Genomic DNA, 23020 nt, shown 5'->3' with positions numbered 1-23020 from the left:
GTGGAACAAAAAGATAATGAAAATCTGAGCAGAGGCACTTACATAATACACAAATGCAAGAGGATGTTTTCCCTCTGGCTGTGAAATACTGATGGTGAGAGCAGAATGACTGGCTAGTTTGGGATACAGATCTGTCTCTCACAGAAACTGCTGAAACCAAGAACATGAAGTCAGAATGCTCCCTTTCTCTCTTTGAACATGCTATGTCATGTCAGCACACTTTTGCTGGTTTGTCAAAATAACATGATAAACTAAACTGAAAAATGACATGACAATGGCCCAGAAAGAAAAGAACAGATTCACATACACTTCATGGCTAAATCACCTAATAAGCAATTCAAAGAACAATCAGTTTCTGTAATATATGTTTGAATGACTAAACCTAAAACAAGTATCACTCCAATTAACATGGGGATTTAGCCAAATTTTGTAATAAGTAGGAGAGGTTGCTAATTTTTTCATCTAAAACATCTTCAATCAGAGGTACTGTTAAATTTAGACATGAAACACTGGACTGCTATGAGATACTGCAAAAAAGCACAGCATGCTGTTGCTCACATTCCTGCTTTTCCAGACAAGCAATCTACACTCAGTACAGTTCTAGCAGGAAATAAAATAACCTCAGGATAAACATAAGAGAAACAGCTTCATTTCTGTAGGTATCAAGACATACATGAAGTCTTGGTTTCACAAGACCAGCATACTCTAGCATACAGTATACATAAAAAGCATCTGTGCAGAGAATTTCATAAAAGCATGCAGATTTCTGGGTGTACCAAATGCAGCAAGAAGTGTCAACAGTTACCCCCTCCTCCAAGTAAACCATTAAAAGCTGCAAGTAAAATGATAACAAAAAGATACCAACCTTAAACTAAAGATAATCCCAAATTACTGAGAAAGCATTCATATTATACCGATTCTGCCGGATTGCTTTTCCACCTCATTTTTCTCTGCAAAGTTTGCACGTTGCATGCTAAATGAACCATCTGTAAATCCACATTTTTTTCCAGCCGGTTTTGTTGTCAGCTCTCTGGGATCCTATTGTGCAATCCTCCTCCCCTCTTCCCCAAACACTTCTGCTGCTGATGCAGAGGCTGGCGGCTGCTACAGCATAATGCAGCTTCAGTAACTATGGCAGCAATAGCTCTGTGGTGAGGCTGAGTACCTGCTGCAACAAAACCCTGAGGCTCAAAGGGAGAAACTACAGTGAAAAATAATTACTTTTGGTAAAAGCTGAAGTTTGCCAGTTTTCTCAAAGAAAAAATCAGTCAAGTTAGCATCCCCATCTTTTCGACTGCCTAGTGCTCAAGTCCTGTTTGTCTTTTACAAATTATTTTTCCCGAGGGAAAACGAGTTAAAAATAAAGCAGAAAAAAAGCTGTTGGCAAGGCATTTTGTGCCCTTGCAAACCCCACGCTGAGAGCAGTCACAAGTTAGTTACAAGCCTATCCACTAACACACATCTACTCAACTCCCCCCACCTCCTCCAGCTCCATCCTCCCCCTCTTCCCGTGTCCAATCCAGGGCCCTTCCCGAGGGGGCTCAGAGCAGCAGCAGGCACCAGGATCTACATCTGCCTCTGCCCAGCACAGTAGCCCAAACCTCTCCCTCCTCTTTCCTAAAGCAAAGGGAAGAGCAAGGAGGGAGATACAAAGATCTTGTACTGTCACCTCCTTCAGCCTCCTGAAGGAATGCTGCTCACAGAATTCAAGACAAAAGCTGGGGAGTTGTGGGCAGGAGGTGGGAGCCAGAAATCAGTCAGGATGGCCAGCAGAGCCAGAAACCTTTACAAATAAGGGATCTTTGGAAAAGCACACACATAGTAATCCCCTTCACAGAAGTTACCATCAAGGGAAGTATCATTTAGATTTCTGATTAACTGGTTTGCTTACAGAAAAAGCACACCATTCTGTTCCATGCGTGGGGTTTTTAGCCCTCCTAAGCAAAACCTCCTTTTCTTTGCCAAAGCCCCCAAAACAACAGTAAGGCAATGACTTATTTAAGGCACTCCTTTAAATATATCCCTGAAACAGGTCTGTTTTTGGCCAAGAGTCAGAGGCACAAGACACAGACACATTCTCCAATAAAGGTCAATGCTGCCTCTTTAAATTCCAGTTGAGCTAACACAGGTTTTCCCTTCACAATGTCAATCATATATAGAATTAGTTACCCTGCTAATTCATTATACACTGTATATTCTGCTGCAAATTGTAGAGCTGCTGTAACTGACACAGTACATTCCTCTGAGAAAAAGAATATTTGAGGCATCTTCAAAGAGATGCAGAAGTTTTCTTTAACCTTTTCGTTTTGGTTTGGTTTTTTTTGAATTTTGAATGACCATTTTGAAGTTCTCAAAGCTGTTAGTGAGAACTCAAAATATTTTACAGGTATTAGTTGGACAAGCTAACTATACCACCTATACCACATTAGAATAATAAATATGTTGGTTATGTTGTATTGAATTCCCCTCCACCCTCCCTCCCCCCATGCCTAGTATAACAATGTTGGTATTTTCAAGGAAAGGGAGTTTAAGCATGTTCCAAGCACCTAAATAATTCAGTGTATTGCTATATCACTGAACTCTAATGGAAAAAATGAAAAAAAACCTGTGGGGTTTTTTTTTAGAAACCAGCAGGACAATAAAACCAGAGTTTTTATTTATATGCAGTATGGTATCAAGGCAATGGCAGGAGAAAGACCTTTATTATCAATTTATTCATGGTGATTCTGTAATATGTTGGCTCACAAGCCTTCTGTGTGTTTGCTGGCTGACAGCAAACATCAGAAATTTGCATTGCTGGGGCTCTGATGAGTAGGGTGTACGAGCAAGCAACCAAGCAAGAGTATAATGACTCACAATGCCTTAAGTTTTAATATTTGTATGCAGGGGTAGAAAACAGTTTTTCCTCTCATTTCTCAAAATATTTTAATGTACAATTAAAGGTTGAACTGGTAATTCAACCCATAAAAGGCAGATGAGAAAAATGTCATCATACTGATAGCACGGGAGATAAGACTCATATCATTAATAATCATTACTGTAATACATATCAGTTCCTGATGAAAAAGGTACTTAAACCTGTGGGCCTGACATTGGTCTGAATTTAGGCTTCAGGCTCTGCTAGTGTCTGTGTGAAAGGCAAGCGAGCAACTTTCTCATGTTAGCCTGAGAAATCTTAAGGAGGAATTCAAACAAACCTTGGGAAGTGAGAAACTATCTGCAGGTGGTGTTTTTCCAACATGTTTACTGGAAAGAAATATTTACAAAAGAGTGTAGACGCTGAATAACCAATCATGTTCTTTGTACCGAACTACTCTATAAAAGTAGAATGTAGAAGAATAAAGTTTGCTCTCATCTTTACCATCATGGAGAGTCATGTTGTTATTTCTGTGCCGTCCGAAAACCATAGCAACATCTGGTGACCTGACGTTTCGAAGAAGTTCAGCGCAGCCGGGACTGATTCATGCAGCAAAGCTTGAAAAATTGCTACCTGCCTCCTCAGAGAGGTAAGCGAAATATCTCCACATTTTTTCTAAAGAATGCTGGTCCTGCTGACCATGTCAATCCTGCCAAAAGACAGCAGGTCGGACGGCACCCAGCACAGCTGGACTTTAATTTCTAGAAAAGACAGCCGGGCAGAGGTTCCAGAAAAACCTGGGGAACCCCTCTCCTGAGAGAGGACAGCTTGTGCCTTTCCTGACAAGAGCAGCTGGAATTCTTCGCTGCCGACAGCTTGCCCAGCGCTCCCCCGACCTCTTTCGGTTCTGTCTGGCCGAGATCAAAGCGAGCGTCTGTAAGCCTCTCCCGGCCGGCAGAGACGGCGCTTCCTTGGCTTTTCCTTCTCCTTTCTTCATACCACGGATGGCTGGCAGTGGTTCCTGCGCTATCATCCACTGCGACTAGTCTGTACCGTGACTTTAAAAGATGCTAGCCCGTCCAAGATACAGCTGGTCAGATTCCGACCCAGAGTGTGACACAACGATCCTTTCCTCGTCGGCGTGGCCCAACATCTGGCCTGCGGACGGGACCGGGATCGAAAACCTTTGATCCCTCTGTATCCTTCTGTGTGTTCAGGGCGAAAAGTTCACTTTATGAGTGTTTTATGCTTTTAACGTTACCTGTGCTTGTTTTTATGATTGCCTGTGTGAGTTTAGGGCTTGTCTTTCTTTGTGTCTCTGTGTTTTAACTTTGTTCCTTTCCTTCCGTGGGGGTGGGGGTGCGGTGAGACAGAGGCATGGCAGCACGGATGCGATCTCCCTGCCTTCTCTCTCTCTCGCTCGGTTTTTCTCCCGCCCTGCTCCAGGGCGCTGCAGCGGCTGCAAAATCTCTCTCTCTCTCGTTTTTCCGTACTCGGTTTTCCCCCCCCTTCCCCCCAGGGCGGTGAGGGGGGCCACCAACTCTCCGCTTGAGACAGGCGGCGGCAGGGCGGCGGCGGGCTGAGCTCCGCCGAGCACCGCTCCGTTGTCCCTTCTCCGTTTCCCCTCTATTTCCTTCCCGCGTGAATTTGCACAGCAAGTCGTCATAGGAACGGAGGAGCGGTCTCCTCGCTCCTTTTCCCCCTTCCCCCCGCCATGAGCGGCGGGGTTCGCTCCCCCACTCCTTCCCTGCGGGCCGAGCGGCTGGCTGCGAATAGGGCACGAGGAACTTGCCGTTCCTCTAGACAGCGGATAATGCTGTGGGAGTTGCTTCGCTTGAATTTTTTTTTTTTTTTTTTTACATAGAAATGGGGGCCACGTTTGTTTGGATTTCCCCCAGCTCTGCGGAGCGGCCCTGGGGCCATTGAGCCCCTAAAGCCCCACTCAGGGCAGGGCCAAATAGCTTCGTCGCCTTTGAGGTGAGCAGAAGCTTTTTCCTTTACAGAAAAATGGGGGCCACGTTTGTTTGGATTTCCCCCAGCTCCGCGGGGCGGCCCTGGGGCCCTTGAGCCCCCAAAGCCCCACTGAGGGAGGGCCAAATAGCTTCGTCGCCTTTGAGGTGAGCAGAAGCTTTTCCTTTTAGAGGGACAGTTGATTTTTGTTTGGGTTTATCCCTTCCCCCCTCCCTCAAAACATTTCTTCTCAAGGCGTCTCTGTGAACAGAATTGGAGCCTTAAGTGCCTGTTCATAATAGAAGAAAAATGACAAGAAATACAAAAAACAAATAAGCAACCTTTGTTGCCTTTCGCAGATAACACAAGTATTATTAATAATTCTACAGTATAACCATCAGTTATGAGTTTTAAGTGTTATCTCAGTTTTTAAGATATTTGATGTGAATTCACAGATATGATAAAGTTATCACAGTTCTACAGCCGGCTGCTGCTACTGCTGCTGCTTCTGCTTCTTCTTCTCATGTACTTTGCTATTTGTCTATAATTGCCTGTAAGACACGTGTCAGCCAAGAATTTTTCCTTGTTTTCTAGCTGTCTATGCTAGCTTTGCATTCATGATTTTCTAAATATTTTCAGATTTCCAGACAAGGTTATCTGAGTTTGTAAGAATGCCTCCTCTGTCCTGACGGTTTGGGATGCAGTTCCAATCCTGGTCACAGACCATCTCAAGAGCCTGCTGAGCTCAGAGCATCTCTACCCTGACAAATTTAGGAGGTGTCAATTACCATATTAGTTTCTTATTATAAGATTTTTAAGAAGTTTGTTTTTAAAATTGGTGTAAGGGATTCCTCTGCAGTTAGAGCTGGGCACTGGCCATGCCTTGGCTCTCTCTGGATGGGAATTGCCTATTTGCCCAGATGTTTTAGTAAAAATTACATATGAGTTATTTGACTCAACAATTTGACCTTTAAATATAATAGCTGAATTGATCTTTGAGGTGAACCTGGAATTCCTGCCCGGGAAGGATGAACAGGATCTCACTGGTAAAGAAGCACTTCAGCTTTTGCAGTTCCTGGGCTGATCAAAATTATTATCAAAAAGATAACAAGTAACAATGTAACATTTATGTTATGAACCTGAAGAAAGAGTAAATATGAAACCTGGATGTTGAATTTAGACAATGGAGCCTGACAAGTTTGTTAACTTAAGGAGAAGATGTGCCTGTGTTTTATCATTAGCAGGTTCAGCAGTCGTTTTACCCATCACCTCTGAGGAGTGAAAAGGGACATTGCATAGCCTTAGTGGCTGTCACATAGACTGCAAAGATGACCATGTGGTTGGAAGTTATGGAGACAACAGAAGTCCTGTGTCAGCAGCATGGTCCTGTTTTCATCGATCATCCTCGAGTCACTCCCTGCTCCAGGCTTCAAGAAGACATCCAGTGAGGCTAAGGATCAACATCTTGTCTCAATGGACTTTTTCTTTTCATGTGTTTTAATTTTATAGTAGATGTTGTTTCATTTAAGTTTCCTACATAGATGTAGTTGTATTTTAGGTAATATTTCACGTGCCTTCGGTGTATGTTTTGTAGTTATTAAGGGCTGTTATTTCACTTTGTGGTTTTTGCCTTTCTGGTCTTTGGGATCATGTAGATTTTTTTGGAGTCAGATATCTTTTTATTGATATTTTTATTAATTTTATTATTCTTATTTTTTCTTTCTAGGTGACATCCTACAGATATCATGGGCCAATTGAGTGAACGATGGTCCAATACTGCACATCCTGCAATGGGTCTTTGCCCTTTCAAACATCGCATGCATTTTTGCATTTAAAAAAAAAAAAAAAAAAAAAAAAAAAAAAAAAAAAAAAAAAAAAAGGGTCAACTCAGGTTGTCCAAATAATTGGAAAATTAAATCAGTTTGCGGTTGCAGGTGTAATGCAAGGACCACTGTCCTTTGCTAAAAGGCAGAAAAGCCCTTGTTATCTGAAAGGATGATTCCTAGAGTGATGGATCTTGACAAATTAGACTGCCATTTTTGAGCAGGCTAATGATGTTTTGTTTTTTTCTGTATTAGAATTAGTAGATAGCTAAGCTTGACGCTGGTGCATGGACATGGTTATGAAGGGTCAACACCAAATGCCACAGAACTTCCCTGACCATTTAAGTTGGTGCCCAATGAAAGTTCTGTTTAGTAATTGGTTGATTACTAATGGGACTTCTGGTGTCATGTTTGTCTTTTTTCTCTTGCAAGGGCCCTGCAGGAGAGGACACAGACACAGACGCCGCCCTCAGCAAAAACTAAAAGGGGGAGATGTGGGCCTGACATTGGTCTGAATTTAGGCTTCAGGCTCTGCTAGTGTCTGTGTGAAAGGCAAGCGAGCAACTTTCTCATGTTAGCCTGAGAAATCTTAAGGAGGAATTCAAACAAACCTTGGGAAGTGAGAAACTATCTGCAGGTGGTGTTTTTCCAACATGTTTACTGGAAAGAAATATTTACAAAAGAGTGTAGACGCTGAATAACCAATCATGTTCTTTGTACCGAACTACTCTATAAAAGTAGAATGTAGAAGAATAAAGTTTGCTCTCATCTTTACCATCATGGAGAGTCATGTTGTTATTTCTGTGCCGTCCGAAAACCATAGCAACATAAACCCATTGAAATTCAACCATTTCTGAATCATTTCTGTTTGCAACTGCTGTGCTTTGCATGAATGAACCACATTCTATGCTAGGAATTTTTTTTTTTTTACTTTTCCCTAAAGCAATTTTATTCTCACCAGAAGAGAACCCAATTTATCCAAGCAATTTTCAAAATACTAATGAGTATTCCCAGTACCTACTACTGGCACAAAATCTAATTCATTTAGGGTTCTTATGTGCTGGAAATTGGTGGCAACTTCAGAGTAAGCCTCACTCTAGTTATGGCTTTTAAATGTGTGCTACACATGCAACAAAGATGCAAACCATTTTCACAAGATCTCACATGAAAAAGAACATGGTTGCAGAGCCTTGCCTGTAACTCAGCTTCATGTATAGATTCTTGTTCCAATGTGATCAAATAGTTTGATTTAAAACTTAAAGTGTTAGCTTCCATCTCTTCTGGAGGAAATCAGTGTAGCACAGGAGAAAGTCAAAGCCAAAGGTGTCAAAAATTTCAGCATGATTTAGACACATTAATATTCTTACCTTGGTTCAAGAGAACATTTGTTTTCTTCACAGTTTCTACATTTTTGACTGCAGAAATAAAAATAGAAAATCATAAATATTTGGGAAAAAAGGCAAGAAAAATTCACCAAAGCCTATGGCACACAATGTTACTGTAATTTTCAGAAGATGCAGATTTCTAGCAGCTGGGAGAGCACCAAGAACTTTCAAGTGAGAGGGGAACAGAGAACAAGACACACACACAGAGCTTTCCCTGTTCTTTATATACATATTTTATATATTCTTCCTCAACACATCTCTTTCTGACAGAGACAAGACCCTGCAATAGGGTGGACTTTCATCCATTTCATTTTTCATTAGGGTGATCAAATAAACACTCCCTTTAGTCCACTTAGTCCTGTATTGTGGTTTGCCAAGTACCTCACACACACCTTTTAGCACTTGACATTGACTTTTCTTCATGAGACACCACATATATAATTTTATTCTTATAATATAGATCTCAGGCTAGATGTCTGAACCATAACCCCCTCCACAAGCAAAACTAATTGTCTCTACAGAAATACAGGCTCACAGGTTACTGCAGAGCAAGGCTGAGTGCATCAATTCAGTTTACCTATGCCAAATAACTGATCAAAAGGATGAAAGGACCACTGGATTACTTAAGGTGAAAATCAGCTATTATTAGACACAGTTTACAGATCACTCCTTAAGAGACAGACATGGATAAAACCCAAGCAAATGCAACACCATAACATTTTTCATTTTTACTGAAGTAAATATCTGGAATCCTCCACATAAGCATGAGGGTAACTTTAAGCAATCTAATATGCTTGTAATATCCTGTCCAAGTGATTAAAAAATTGCTCAACACAAACAAATCTTCTATCTGAACATGGTCTGGAAAAAAAAAATCAATCAGAAATGTTCTGCAGTTTTGTCAGGTCAAAAGGAGAAAACTAGGTGCAAATTTGTGATAAACTGTTCATAATGATTCTGGATTTCTTCAGGTTTTTCTAGGTTCATCAAAAAACTTGTGACAAGAGCTTCACAACTAATGTTTTTAGGAGCATAAAGAGCACCTTGGTGTGTACATTTGAAAGTCATTAGACAAACCCTTATTTTTAAAGTTATTTGTAATTTTTCCTAAGAAAGAATAGCAATGATGGATCAAATGTTCTTCAGTCAAGAAACAAAATGAAGAGATGTTTTGTATAGACAGGTATCACTGCAGCAAATGAAAAGCAAATGCAGAGATTAGATACCTTAAAGAGAACCTATAAAACCACACTATCAAGGAGGAAAGAAAGCCATTTGATTAGAAACATGGAGGATATTTAAACAGAGATAACATTTTATGCTCATAAAAATGAGATTTAATACTCCCTGTAGAAAGAGATAAAAGATTCTCAGTGTGTTACCACACCAAAAACACTCTTGCAAGAAGCAAATATGAATGAGAAGATGGCTGTTTCTTGCCTTTAACAGGTTAATTGAATGTGCCAGGATGAGAAGAATTAAAAAAGAAAAAGAACCCAATTACATTTAATTCTGTAATATTCTATTTTCAATGTTGTGAACTGAAACAGAACATAATTCATTTTCCTGATACTTATTAATCACTGTCTTCATCACATTAATCCTTTCCATCTCATAAAGTCTCTGCTATAAAAGCATACACTAAACACTGAGTATGAGCAGCTCTTCAACACTCTGAAAGCAGGACATGCCTTATTTACTGCTCAGTTAAAAACCAAAGAAACAAGGAATTACATTGGCTTTCTGAGATGAAGGGAACAATGAGGACTTGAACTAAAGGGAATTTATGAACAAACCTTCTGATTTCCACAACAAATTCACAGCAAAAGTCAAATGGTAATAATTACCTTGGCTAAATCATATCCTGAAAAGGCCATTCTGTGCATTGAAGCAATAATATAGTAAAAATTATAGATTAGCAGTAAAGCAGACATAGAAGTGAACTGAATTAAGGCTGACAGTCTCATCTGAGGCATTTTCTTAACTGAGCATCAATAAATGATTTTGCAGGATTGTTGCTTGTGTATCTTAATGCTCTGTATTAGTTTGCTGGCCAATGTATTTTCTCTGACATTTTTATTTGACTACTTAAAAATGTGACGGGACTTACTCTGTATACAGCTTACTTTTGTCTGAACCAAGTCTCTTATTTCAGGCATCATCCCACAAGAGAAATTGTTTGTTCAGTTGCTTTTTTCTTAGTTTTAAACTTACTTGTAGAGGGAAGAAAGGATATAGTGTGGCGAATTGATGCAACTTCCATCCAAATTGAGCCAGTCCAAAGCTCTACAACTCAGAGTGTGTGGGGTTTCATTAATCTACAGAAAGCACACAACACAGGACAGGAAATAAAAAAAATCACAGGAACTTCCAAGGTATCATTAGTACTGTCATTGTTAACTATTGTGTGCAAGGCTGCATAATACCTCCCATGTGAGTTTATAATCTCACACTTCTGCTTAGTCTTTGATAATTAGCAAAATTGCTAAGTGTTTGTTACTGAGTACATCTATTTTTGCAGCTCTATTTGAATGTACTGCATGTTCCATTAATCAAGAAATTAAGAATGAAAACAAACAGAAGTTAAGCCCCTTATCTCAAAGTGAGTACAAAAGGACAGAAGAGTGGAAAACATAAAATGTTAAGAAATGAAAATCCATATTAAAAGATAGACTCTTGCCCATATCTGTTGACAACATTGTTAACTCCTAAATGAGAAAGCTTACATCTTTTAAAGTTAGGTTTTTAGTTATATTTGTCAGTCATTTTAAGAACTACCTCATTTCTTAAACATTATTGAACTAGCCAACCAAATAATATCTTGCAGTAATTACCAAGAAATATTTTATCTATTTCTGATGTATGTAACAATTAACTGCTTTCAGAGTCAACAACACTTAATACCATAAATTTTCCATTTCTTCTGCTAAAATTCATTCAAGACAGTGAAATGACAGAGAAGGAAGATAACTCAGAAAATTATCAAATGTGGAAAGATTCTTAACTGGTCTTTTCACTGCAGCATTCTGCGTTTTTGTTTCAATCCCACTGGAGTCATGACTAGAAATAGGAAACACTAAATTATTCAAGGGATCTGCATGATCTTTTGCTAAGCACATCTGAAGGAAGTGCTGGTGTCCTCCCACAAAAGGTTTAGTGTCATTACAGACCATTAGATGGAGGAAATGAAGCAAGTGACTATGATGACAAGATGAAATATTATCTTTGTCAGGCTGGCTTTTAAGAAGAAAAAAATAGGAAGAAAAAGAAAAAAAATAGGAGAGAAAAAGAAAAAAAATAGGAGAGAAAAACAATTTTAGAACTTACTGATCTTCTTAGTCTTAAGATAGCAGCTTCTGCTGGGTGATTGAATCTAAATTTATGAGATTTGCCAAGGACAATAAATGCCCCTGTGAAAACAAAATAGACACTTACAGAGACATAATTAATCAAAGTACTATAGAATAGTAGGTTAGAAAGAAATCTGAGCAACAGCTTTCTGTAAATCACAGAACAGAGAACTATTTTTAAATTTTGCCACTGTGGAATGGCAGAATCACCAATCTGTAATGACAGCACCCAAGCAAACTAATCTTGGAGATCTCTGCAGACTAAACATACCTGTAAATTCCCCGTTCATATTAATGGCCAGCATGACTTCATGCCAGAACAACAACCAACCTACTGCTGAAAACTTGTTTTTACACTATATTTTTAAGAATCTAGATCACTGCAAGTTCCCAGAAGCTGGACTTTTACTTTAAAGAAGCTAAAAGTATAGAAGCCTGATCCATTTAATCTGAATTCATTCCTCATAGCCCATGACTTAGTGGCTACCAGCTTCCACCAAAATACACTGTGAAAAAGCTGAAGGTTGTTTCAACCATATTATGTAATTGCCAAAAAACCCTTCCAGTGGCCAGCTGGCTTGGAGCCAGTCTCCACTACTTTCCACAACATTGTCTCAGGCTACACATCTTCCCTTTTCAGAAACCTACAGGCTACTGTTGCCTAAAGGAGGCAGAATATTGCCACCAATGTTTTAATTTTGCTTCTGTAGGGAATTAATTTATTTGTCCCAGCTCCAGCCACGGATCAAGCCTTGTGGAGCTGGCAGCAGACTGAGAGATGTGTTTCATAGATCTGCTCGAGTTCCATAAATTCTGTCTCTAAACAGCAGTGGTCAGGTGACCAGAATGCAGCATCCACTCCCGGGGAGCACAAACCTGACCTTGCGACAGGCGGCAGGACCCAGACACCCGGCACCCGTTCACGGAGCAGCGCGCGCCCGGGACCGGCCGCAGCGTCACGATCCCACAGTGGTTCTCGATCAAACAGTGATTCCTTTCAATCCACTGCCCCTGCAAAACTGCAACGGGAGATTTACCTCACCTGGTGGAGGCGCTGGGCTTGCCCCCAGAATGGAGTACCACAAACTGTTTGACACTAGGCATACTTCATACCCAAGAGAACCATGTCATGTGCAAAACAAGGAGATTAAAATACTGCTAGTAAATACTTAATCACAGAAAAATCTTACTATTGAAACTCACCACTGAAAATAGTGAGATTGTTTCTTTATTTCCAGTACTGGAAAACTATGTATCACTTTCTGATTTGTGAGCTGATGTGCATATTCTTCTATTATGTTGAATTTTCTTAATGAATAATGGCACTTAGGGTTTATAATTCACTAATCTACTGGCAGAAAATACTCAAACATAACCAAACAGAACTTAACCAAAGCTGAGATTCCACAAATTTTCCAATTCCAGTATAAAGTTTCAATTCTCTATCATAGTATGTAGCTCTGGAGATAGACTGCTAAAATTAAAAGCAGAAACTAAATTAAATAAGACATATTCTGAATAATTTGGACTTTATATCTAAAATATTCTGAAAAAGTAGAGTTGAAAAGCATTTTCAATATCTTGTGATTACTTGTGCTGCTAGTTTAGGATAGAAATCTGAGAATTTAGATGTAAGAGGATGATATTTTTAATCTCTAGTGTAGCATTTTACAAGTGAGGTAAAAATTCTGAAGAGATCTCAGTTAGGCCAAGTTCACTGGCTTTTTGGCCTCTTAAACAAAAAATAATCATATTTTTAGCAAACATCAATAATTAATCTCTTCTACTCACCTTCCTGAAGCGGACAAATAGAAACACTCCCTACACATGACAAATGTAAACCCCTTTTTTTGACCTGAGCATATGGCAAAATAAGTTGTAATATCATTCTCTTACCAATGTCTTGGTCCTGGTCTGAGTCACTTCTTCCAATTTTGGTTGTTCCTTCCTAAAGCAAGAGAACAACTAATTTAAAACTTGGTTATAGAAGAAAGGCTACATATATGACTTTAAAAGGCTTTGGTGCATCATTTTAGCAAACTCCTAAATCGCTCCTGAATGTTTGAATCGTCTGAAGTGCTGGGTACTCGTAAAATTTCAGCCCACTGTCCACCTTAGCACTGCAATTACTCTTCATCCTGCAGCTATGTCAACTTCTATTGACTCCAGTAAATAAAGTAACTCTGAGTGGATGACGTTTGGACTGTGCTCATTATTTCGAATATGAACATGCACCCTGATGCTTTGAACTTTTACAGTGAGACTTGGTGTTTGCAGAAATGAGATAATTATTTTAATAAATATCCATGCAGAAAGAAAGAAGCTGCAAAATGATGATTCAATTAACCAGGCTTTTCAAATTTAAAAGTAACAGAATTCATAATTTGTAAGGACACTTTGTCATAGATTAAGAACTCTTCAATCTAACTACTAGAGAAGAAGTTTTTTCTGAAACTTAAATGACATCTATGAAAAGACTTGCTGCTGCTTATGGTGTATGGGCAAGTTCCCAAATCTGAAGATTCAGTAACTTCAAAGAAAAGAATAGCCTAGGAACAAAAGTCTCCCGAACAAGAAGATTCAAACCATATTATAGGTAATTGATGGAAGTGAGATAGTAGTTTTATGAGTGTCTTCAAATACCAATAAAAAAAGAGTCATTTACACAATACTATAAGAAAAAAAATGGCAAAAGAAGGCACTTAATTTACCATCTGTCTATTATTTTCTATTACCAGTTCTATGTTTTTTCTCAGGAGGACAAAGCACGATAATTTCCCAGTTCTAATGAGACACTGTAATTGGTTATGATAAAGTGATTGGTAAATGCACTGTAAAATTACTTTAGTGGCAAGACTTCCAGTTATATTAAAATTAATTATGGACAGTAAACAATGTGATTTTGTATTCAAATTAGAACAAATGTAATATGCTCACTGCTCCAAGTGTATTGTAAAGCCTGGATTTAAAGATCAAGCAAGAAGTAGTAACTGGAAGCCTGAAGACTGGAAAAACAGAAGCTGTACTTCAAGGTGCCCCAGTTCTGGGTAACTATGGGTAAATCACAGTGGGTTTGTGCACTGGACAGAAAGGAATGGTTATCACAAAGCTCCTCACAGAGCTCATCTGTCTGAACCAACCAACAGACCCCTCAGGCAGGAGCCCTGCTGAGACTTTATTTGCTGGAGAGGCTGAAGGCTGGAATGTGCCTCTGCTTTGAAGCAATTACCAAGTTACATCCCAGTTTAATGTTCAGCAGACTCAACTGCAAAATATCCACCTGTGTTGGCCCCAACTTCTAGAAAACTTCCAGTCCATCTGGCCTTTGACTCGTGTCACTCAATCAAGGGAATTGGAAACATGTATTTTATACAGAGAGAAGTAAACCAACTCCTACAAGTTCTCTTTATCAATTATCTTCTTCACTATCAATCATCTTCTTCTTTGGCAGTAAAATAGTTATTGTAGTTCCAAACTAAACTTCTTCCAAGTTGCTGAACTAACTCTCTGGTAATACAATTTAATTGAGGAAAGTGTATTACAGCAGTATTGTCTCAGGAAATTCTCACCAGCATCCCAGTCAGTGGAGTGATTCTGGGTAAGCTTAAATCCAACTAAAAATTGCAGGTGAGACCAAGGGCACAGATATGATACAAGCCAACCAACTCAACTTGAGGAAACAAAACAAAAATAACTGTATCCCAGGACAATGCTGATTTCATTTTTTACATGCTATTGTTGAGCTAATAATTGTAATATTTATATTCTTTCCTAATTTAATATTGAGTATCCCACCTGAAAAAGGGAGAGATGTTTCTTATGAAACAACTGTACAACCTGACCTGAGCACACCACAGCTCACCTTCACGTCTGTTGGAGGGTTTTTACATTGTTACCTCCTCTGGCTGTGTCTCCTGACTAGGGCTAGAATTCCTAAGGAACATTACAGAACTATAAAGAGTAAGACTGCTTTGCCCCTTCACTTCTGGAAGTACTCCAACTTTCAAAAAAGGTTATGAAGTACAACTTTTACTGAAACAATAATCAAATTGTGTATTTTTAAGCTACACAAAAAAGGTCAGGTAAATCACAGGAAAATATACATCTTTTATTAACGAAAGCCAGAAAATTAGGTATAGGCACAGCATCGATTAGTGCAATTAATACTATGAAATATCAGGGGAGTAAAAGAGTAACACAATATGTATTGTGCATGATCTGAAAACTGCTGCTGTGACCTCTCTCTAGAAGTACAATGTAAGGGCTGTTATATGGTGAAGCCCTAGTTTGTAAGGAACCACTAATATTTTACCTTCTTGCTGTTCAGATGAAGGTAACACACCAGAGACTAAAAGATGTAAAGCACAAAGAAAAGAAAAGGCAGCATCTAGAAGCAAAGAAAGAAGGGACAAAGATGTTAGTGTGACAGAGTAATGAATGACTTCAGAAGGTGACCCTCAAACCAGGTTATGCCACTAAAATTAATATATTTAAATTAGGTGTAGTCAAAATTAGTATGGGAAAGTATTTGCTTTTCCCCCAATGGCACATAAGAGAAAAACGTTTAAGTAGTAGCAGTTGCTTTCAATAAATATTTATTGTTAATGTAGGGTTGAGTAATTGAAGTTGCATGTTGATCAGCACTGGACATAAATACGTGGTCCCTAATAATTCGTACCATTTCCTTGGTACCTGGTACAATATCTTTGTGTTCTTCTACATGAGCAAAACTAGTAAAGTTTCTCTTTCAACACGATAGAAGAACCGCAATATTTATGTTTTAACTATTTGTTGTCATTTTTAAGAGGAATAAAAAATCCTGTGTCCTTAAATTGTCAATTACCACAAAATCTAGATAAAGATTTTTTTATTAGTAGACAGATACATGATTTTCAACCATATTTAACGTGTTTTGGCAATGAGTGCACCTCTGTAGAAGTGTCTGTCCAACATTCACATTAAGCAGCACCAATATTTCAGTAATTTCCATTCAATTAAACAACATTAAAAATGTTTAAGTCTGGCCTAGCACTTGCCATATCAAAACCCAGAAAATCCCTAAAACTATCTGACCCAGCCATGCACATCATATTACTGCCATAATGTGCAGTAATATACATACAATGTTATAAAAAGTTCTTTGTGAAAACCTTTTCTTAAATTAGCAGCTACACAACAAAACAGTATCTATGAGGCCCGGATTTCTAGGTGAACTTCAGAAATAGCCACTCAAGCAGTATCACAAGTAATTCACCTTCATGCTACATACCTGATATCTACGTGGCAGTTCTCTCCTAGGGTTAAACCAACGTTTTGAAGTCATTGTCAAAGTGAGGTTTTGTTTCCAAACCCTTACTTTTATCTATACATATACAAATGTTCCAGTCTTAAGTATATAAATGCATGATAAAATTTGGACCAGTGTGTCTGGAATCCTTTAAGCACTATCCTTTATGTTTCCAAGTATATGAACACGTAACTGCCCTCATGCTTTGTGGATTAATTTAAATATTTTGCTTTGCTTGTAATACAATATCAAATACTTTGCACATGCATACATTCATAAGAGGTCAAATTATATTCATATATGAATTCTTCTCCTCCTTAGTTTCCAATTGTTTTCTGCTTTTCCCCCCCACTGTGTCCTGTGATCTGTGACCTTCATGTTTTGATAGCTGTGGTTGTAATGTCACCCTAACCACCCTCCTTTTCCAAAGAAAACAAATATTTCCAGATTAAAGGATAAAATAAGACAAGTGACCATATCTCACCCTGAGATGGTACAGCACCACTCCTGTGCTGAGGATGTCGTCATCCATGGCCATTAGATGAGGTAAATTAGAATCTATTGTTACTCCAGCTTTTTCTTTGTTGATGTCCACACTATATTCTTCCATGATGGCTTTCCTGTCTGTCCACTTACTTGTCCAGTCTTTGGTCAATTGCTCAATCTTAAAGAATAAGAAAAAGAACTGTTTCACTTACTGAGCAGGTTAATTTTTCTTCTTGATCATGCTAACAAATCATTTTGTCTGTCTTTGGGCAAAATTTAAAGGCTGCAAAACCTTTCCAGGGTAGCAGCGATCAAACCTTCTCAGTAATTTTGGTAAGTGTACAGAAATTTCATTTGAATAAATTGGAGTTTATGTTAGAAGGGAGAGCCTGTGTATAATGAATTGCTGTGATATTGAAAGAGCTTTCAAACAGGATTGTGCAGGCTTAGTGATGCACAAGGGACTGTGTCCCATTAAGGACATGAGACTTTTGTCACAAACTGGTAGAGCAGACTCAACATGAGTTAAGGATGGCAGTTTCCTGCATCTGCAGAGAAAAAAGGAAAGGATTAAGGCAAAAGAGTTTTCACTGTAGTTTCACAACTGCAGCAATGCTATCCCCCATGCCTAGTGGAGCAGGAGGCAGTCACAACATCAAGTAAATCATACGCACCTTCATTTCATTCTGAAGCACCAGCTCAGTCAGATTGCCATCCCTGTCATCACTCCAAGAGGGACTGGAATTTCTCTGTGCAAACAACAGCCATCGAGATCTACACGTTAGTTTTCTTATTCACAACTGGCAGGCATGTTCTTTCACTCTCCAGCATTTCAAGGTGATGAAGTCAAGAGAAGAAAAGAGAAAATACACATGGCTGCCTTCTAGCATCTAGCCTACATCTCTCTAGCTACTGCATGCAGTTTTTTGGCATAAAGAACCAGTGAAAAAGAAATAACTGAGAGGTAACTCTGTGTAAATAAATCCTGAAATGTGGTTTCTGTCTCTCTCAGCAAAACATTCTCACCATGTCTTGGAAAACCAAGACAGCATTATTATTCCAACAGAAAGAACCACCAGGAATGTCAGCTGTATTCTGAGGGCTCACAGATGTTCCAAACCCTTCTGGGGGGAGAGAGCACGCAGCAAGTGTGAAAGATCAATTAATCTCTGGTAGCCTCCATACCCTTAAAAATAAAATATTTCTATTTCATGGTATTTCTGTGCAGTTAAACCATCCAACTGTATGACAGACAGGCAAGAAAATCCATTTGGATCATTACATGACTACTTACACTTCAGGTTCATCAGTACAGTGACAGAAAGAGGAGAAATGACAGAAAAGCAGTTAATCTTATAATAATCACAAAATCACCCAGAGAACAGTTTAATTTGTCTCTAGTTACAATAAACATGGAAAGATAAACAGATGAGATGAAAGTAAGCTACCTAAAGTAACACAGATTTCCAGTAGGGAAGTGCTGCTACATACCAGTTCAAAGCTCATCAGCATAGCTTTCAACCTATCAATTTCTTCTCTCAGTTCTCTGATCAGTTTCACATTTGCATCCTGAAACATTGAGACACAGACTGTTAGGAAAATTGGTTTTAAAAAAACTCTAGCTAAAGAAATCGATGTGGAGATATTCCAACAGCCAGGAAGAGAGCAGAATAAGCAAACTCACAGCAGTATTCCTTGCTTCACTCTGCCAGGCCCTTGATTTGTACTGCCTAGGGACAGGTGGCTCCCATCTTTGATAGATTCTCTTTTACTGCAAACTTTTTCCTTCTCTCTTCTGAACACAGACCTGCCATAGCATTTGTCCCCATCATGAATAGATGGATACATCACTGCTTCTAAGGATTTAGCTTCAAAATAGCTACATTGCCTCAGAAAGATGCTGTCACTTAATAATGCCAGTATATAAAATCCGATTACAGGAGACGAAGTCAGAATGTCATCCAGGATGGTATTAAAATCCCTTACAGCTGATACATAAAGAATTTCCTGTCTGCTTGGTGTGGAGACATTTATCTCACTTTCAGAGTAAGCATTTCTGCACTGGCAGTTTCTGGAAAACAGCTTTTACAGACATTTCAAACAAACTCTTGAGTCAAGAATCAGCTTTCTCTGGGCTGCCAGGTCAATTTGCAGTGAGGGGAAGAAGACTGAAGCTCTGGGGTCAAGAGTCTAGCATGGGCTGTGCAAGAGAGAGATGGGTACACAGGCTGGGAGGCTGTGTGTGACAAGTGGCTTACCCAGGAGGGTTTATGTGACTTTAGCTTGTCACAGAGCTGGGAACTGCTGCTGGCAAAACCAAACACAATTGCTCCTACTACTGATGTCTGAAAACTACTTATAGGCACTGGTAATTAAAATGCAAATTAAATTTGGGAAACCTCGGATTAGAAGGGTTTCCTTCTGCCCAAATTTAACAGAATATTGTTAGGAAAGCAAATAATGAAGTACAACTCTAAGATTCTATCCTTTCATCTACAAAATAAAATCTTGACACAGTCAGGCCAACTCACAAAAGAATACTACTAAAGCTGTAAAATCAATGGAAAAAATATTAGGAAATGGCTGGAATCACGACCTTTTTTTAAACCAAAATTCACTGAATATTCCTTAAATGGATGCATTGTGATTCTGTCCTCAAGTTATAGAATCATGTGTAAAGGGAGCCTCATGCAGAATTCCAGGTCAAGAATGCTCAGTTACAGAGCAAAAATCTAGAGTTTTATATTTCTAGCATATGTGTCTGCAGGTCTGGATCAGTACATGCTGCTTGAATTTTGCTGTAAAGACACATAGAATTACACACTTCCCCATTAATTATTTTTAATGTTGATTTTTATGACTATAGTATCTAAAATCTCCAATCTGTTTTTACACTATGTCTTTGAGAGAGTTTCTGTTTTTCACATTTGATAAGTGTGGACTGAGCGTAAGGGTGGAAAATCAGAAAAAAGCACACGCTGAAAATTTATCCTAAGCATCTGAACATCTACCATTGAACAAGAATGGGACAGCAGGGGCAGCAGTAGAATTCAGCAGAATAGAATGCAGCACCCCTCTCCTTACTACCCTGCCATCTTTTAACTTGTGCAGCCTGTGAAGGACCTATGCATAATCAAACAAATGAATCTTCATAAAGTCAGAGCTCATTCCTAGAATAGGCAATGAACGAAGCTTGGGTTCTGTGGCCAGAATTATTCCCATGTATTTAAAGGCTTCATTATTTTGTGTACTGAGAAGAAGACAAGTTGTGACTGCACAGGCTACCTTAGGCAGAATCCAAGACCTCACCTCATTTACTCTGGGCTTGTTAATGATATTTTTGGCATTTGCAGCATATCTCAAGGTACTCATGGTCTCGTTGTAGCTGGAGCTGGCAGGTGAGATAGCTACAGACAGAAAAAAATGACAAAATTTTAAAAAGCATTCAGTTTAACCCATCACTTTTCAAAAAGGTGGTGGGTTTTTTTGTGCATTTTTTTTTGGTTTTGGGATTTTTTTTGTTTTTTGTGGGTTTGTTTGTTTGTTTGTTAGTCTTACTTCTTTAAAATATTAAAAAAAAATAACCCTAGGGTTATTTCATTAAGCTCACAGAGAATGTCTTCTCCAGACTGTATTTATAACTCAATGAATCACCTAAAATCAAAGCTATGACCTTGGTAAGACTCTTAAACACGATTTCATGCACAATCAACATGCATTTTCATTTCCTTGAGTATCCTATGAAGTATTCCTGAAAATCTTTACAAGGACAGATTCTGTGTGTCATAGCTGTTTTCTCACTGCAGTAGAGGTATATATTAAAGGCACAATGCAGTGCAAAATATGAAACAATTAAGAGACACCAAACTCACTGGCAATCATAATGGTCTTGGAGTTGCCCCCCAGGCTGTCCTTCAGCAGCCAGGTGAGGATGGAGTCCCGGTACGGGATGTAAGCCGGCCGCCGGCTCCCACTGCTGCTGCCACAGGGGGGACTGTCCACATGGCTGCTCTCCCCTTCGCTTGTGATGGTGTTAATGCTCTGGCAGCTGCTGAACATCTGAGAATTTTGTGCTGAGGGAGAAATACCACAGAGCTCAGGAAAGGGGTTATTCTTTTCTGCCACGGCTACTTAATTTTCTCAGATGTCATTACAGTTTATGAAGACAGCACACAGCTGCTCTGTTGAGCTTTTTGACATGAATGCAAATAAACATTTACACTCAACACACGGTGAGTGAGTCATATGTTTTTATCACTGCCCTTCAATATAAAGAACTAATGTGCTTACCCAAAGTGGATATGACAATTCCAAGTGTAACTAATGACTTGTTAATATTGGCTCCTTCGGTAATTCTATCTTTACAGTAACTGGGATCAGCTCTTTCACTGAAGCAAGCAAGCACAAAAAAGACAATGCAAAATAAACAAAAAATCCTGATTATTAACATACAGTCAATATGAATGCACTATGTATTTTCAAGCAATACAAGAAAACAGAAATTATGAGCTTTGCAGTTAAAAACCCTATATACTTCAAATATTTTATATTGCCCTCTATTTCAGAAAGTCCAAACCATGAACAAAGGCTGTTGGTGCCAGATACTGCTGAAGACCCACCAAAACATAAACTCAAGTTTGAACGGGGCAACCCGATCTTAATGGTTCTGAATTTTAAAAAAAACAACACACATTTCACAACTCCACAAGGGTAGACTGGCTCAGTACAAAAGTCTATATATTCCCTCAACGCCACTTTCTCTGAATATACATGCATGGTAATTTATGTTCTCGAGAAAACAAAAATCCTTTTCTATACCTGTTCTATAATTCTTCAGCACAACTTCCATCTTTCTGTTTTCTGTCACATCCACATGTTCCTCACTGAAAACCTCACTTCGCACAGCGAAGATCAGAGACTTAGCAACTTTTGGACTATGAACAACATAGACAGTAAGATATAACTATTTTCTCCTGCCCATGCTAGGCATCCATGAGGAACACGTTCCTTTTCCCCCCCCTCTCTTTTCAAGCTCAGATTTAATAGTTCCAACAACAGCTACTGGAAAAGCCACTTAATAAGAATATAGAGCTGAATGGAATTACCTTAAACATATGCAACAGCACAGTATTGGTTATGAGGACCCAAGAATTCCCTTCCCCAATGAAAACCAATGTCCATTACAGAAGAACTATTGACAAAGACAATATTAGCTTAATATTCCCTGTTACATTATAAGAAAGTCAGGCTTACTGTTCGTTCAATGAAATTTTAAAATATTAAACTTCATCTTTTAAGACAGTGCTGCCAGCATCTTCAGAGACATTTACCTCTTTGCCCTTCAGTATATTATTACCTGCCTGCAAGGTCCACTAAGTTGATCTTGCTTACAATTTCAGAGGGAAGATTGTTCTCCAATATAGCCTGAAGAAAAGAAAAATCAATAAGGATGATTAATCCCCTTAATTAATTAATGAAAATAAAATTGATGTACTCTTTTGTTTGAAGCTGATTTGCACATACAACTGTCTCACTGCCTTTGTTTGTGACCTTGACCCTCTGACTATGTTCAAACCACTAACTCAACAGCTTTCTCACCCCACAGAGAAACTACCCTCTAATGCCAATTTCCTCTCAAAAAAACCTTTACTGCCTAGAGACTGTGAAAGGCTTTCTTGTAGACCTTGCAGAGTTATTTTCCACTAATGTATTCCAAAGGTCTTTTGTGAAACTAAGGAAAAATATCCCAAAATGTTCTGTGATTGCAGGATGTTAGAAGTGTGAGACAGAAAAGGTCTATTGGATCACTGAACGACTTCTCTGCCAGAGAAGGATGTAATTCCTCCAGAAAAAGGCTGCATTGTCTCAGGGAGAGTACTGGA

At 38.9% G+C, this 23020-nt stretch overlaps 1 protein-coding gene across 1 annotated transcript in view; it reads right to left on the bottom strand.

The window, feature by feature from the left end:
* Positions 1-23020, bottom strand: part of STARD9 (StAR related lipid transfer domain containing 9) — a 101877-nt gene that overhangs the window by 28551 nt on the left and 50306 nt on the right. Inside the window, exons 10-21 of the mRNA XM_063398616.1 lie at positions 22495-22562; positions 21429-21526; positions 21011-21211; positions 20448-20545; positions 18630-18707; positions 17813-17887; positions 17137-17316; positions 13262-13313; positions 12247-12384; positions 11343-11425; positions 10230-10333; positions 7998-8045 (exon numbers count right to left, since the gene is read on the bottom strand). Of these exons, the coding sequence (XP_063254686.1) occupies positions 7998-8045; positions 10230-10333; positions 11343-11425; positions 12247-12384; positions 13262-13313; positions 17137-17316; positions 17813-17887; positions 18630-18707; positions 20448-20545; positions 21011-21211; positions 21429-21526; positions 22495-22562 (1223 nt within the window). The remainder of the gene's footprint in view (positions 1-7997; positions 8046-10229; positions 10334-11342; positions 11426-12246; positions 12385-13261; positions 13314-17136; positions 17317-17812; positions 17888-18629; positions 18708-20447; positions 20546-21010; positions 21212-21428; positions 21527-22494; positions 22563-23020) is intronic.

Source organism: Prinia subflava, chromosome 5, assembly GCF_021018805.1.
Source record: "Prinia subflava isolate CZ2003 ecotype Zambia chromosome 5, Cam_Psub_1.2, whole genome shotgun sequence".
Taxonomy (NCBI): Eukaryota; Metazoa; Chordata; class Aves; order Passeriformes; family Cisticolidae; genus Prinia; species Prinia subflava.
This window is presented reverse-complemented; position numbering and strand designations above follow the sequence as displayed.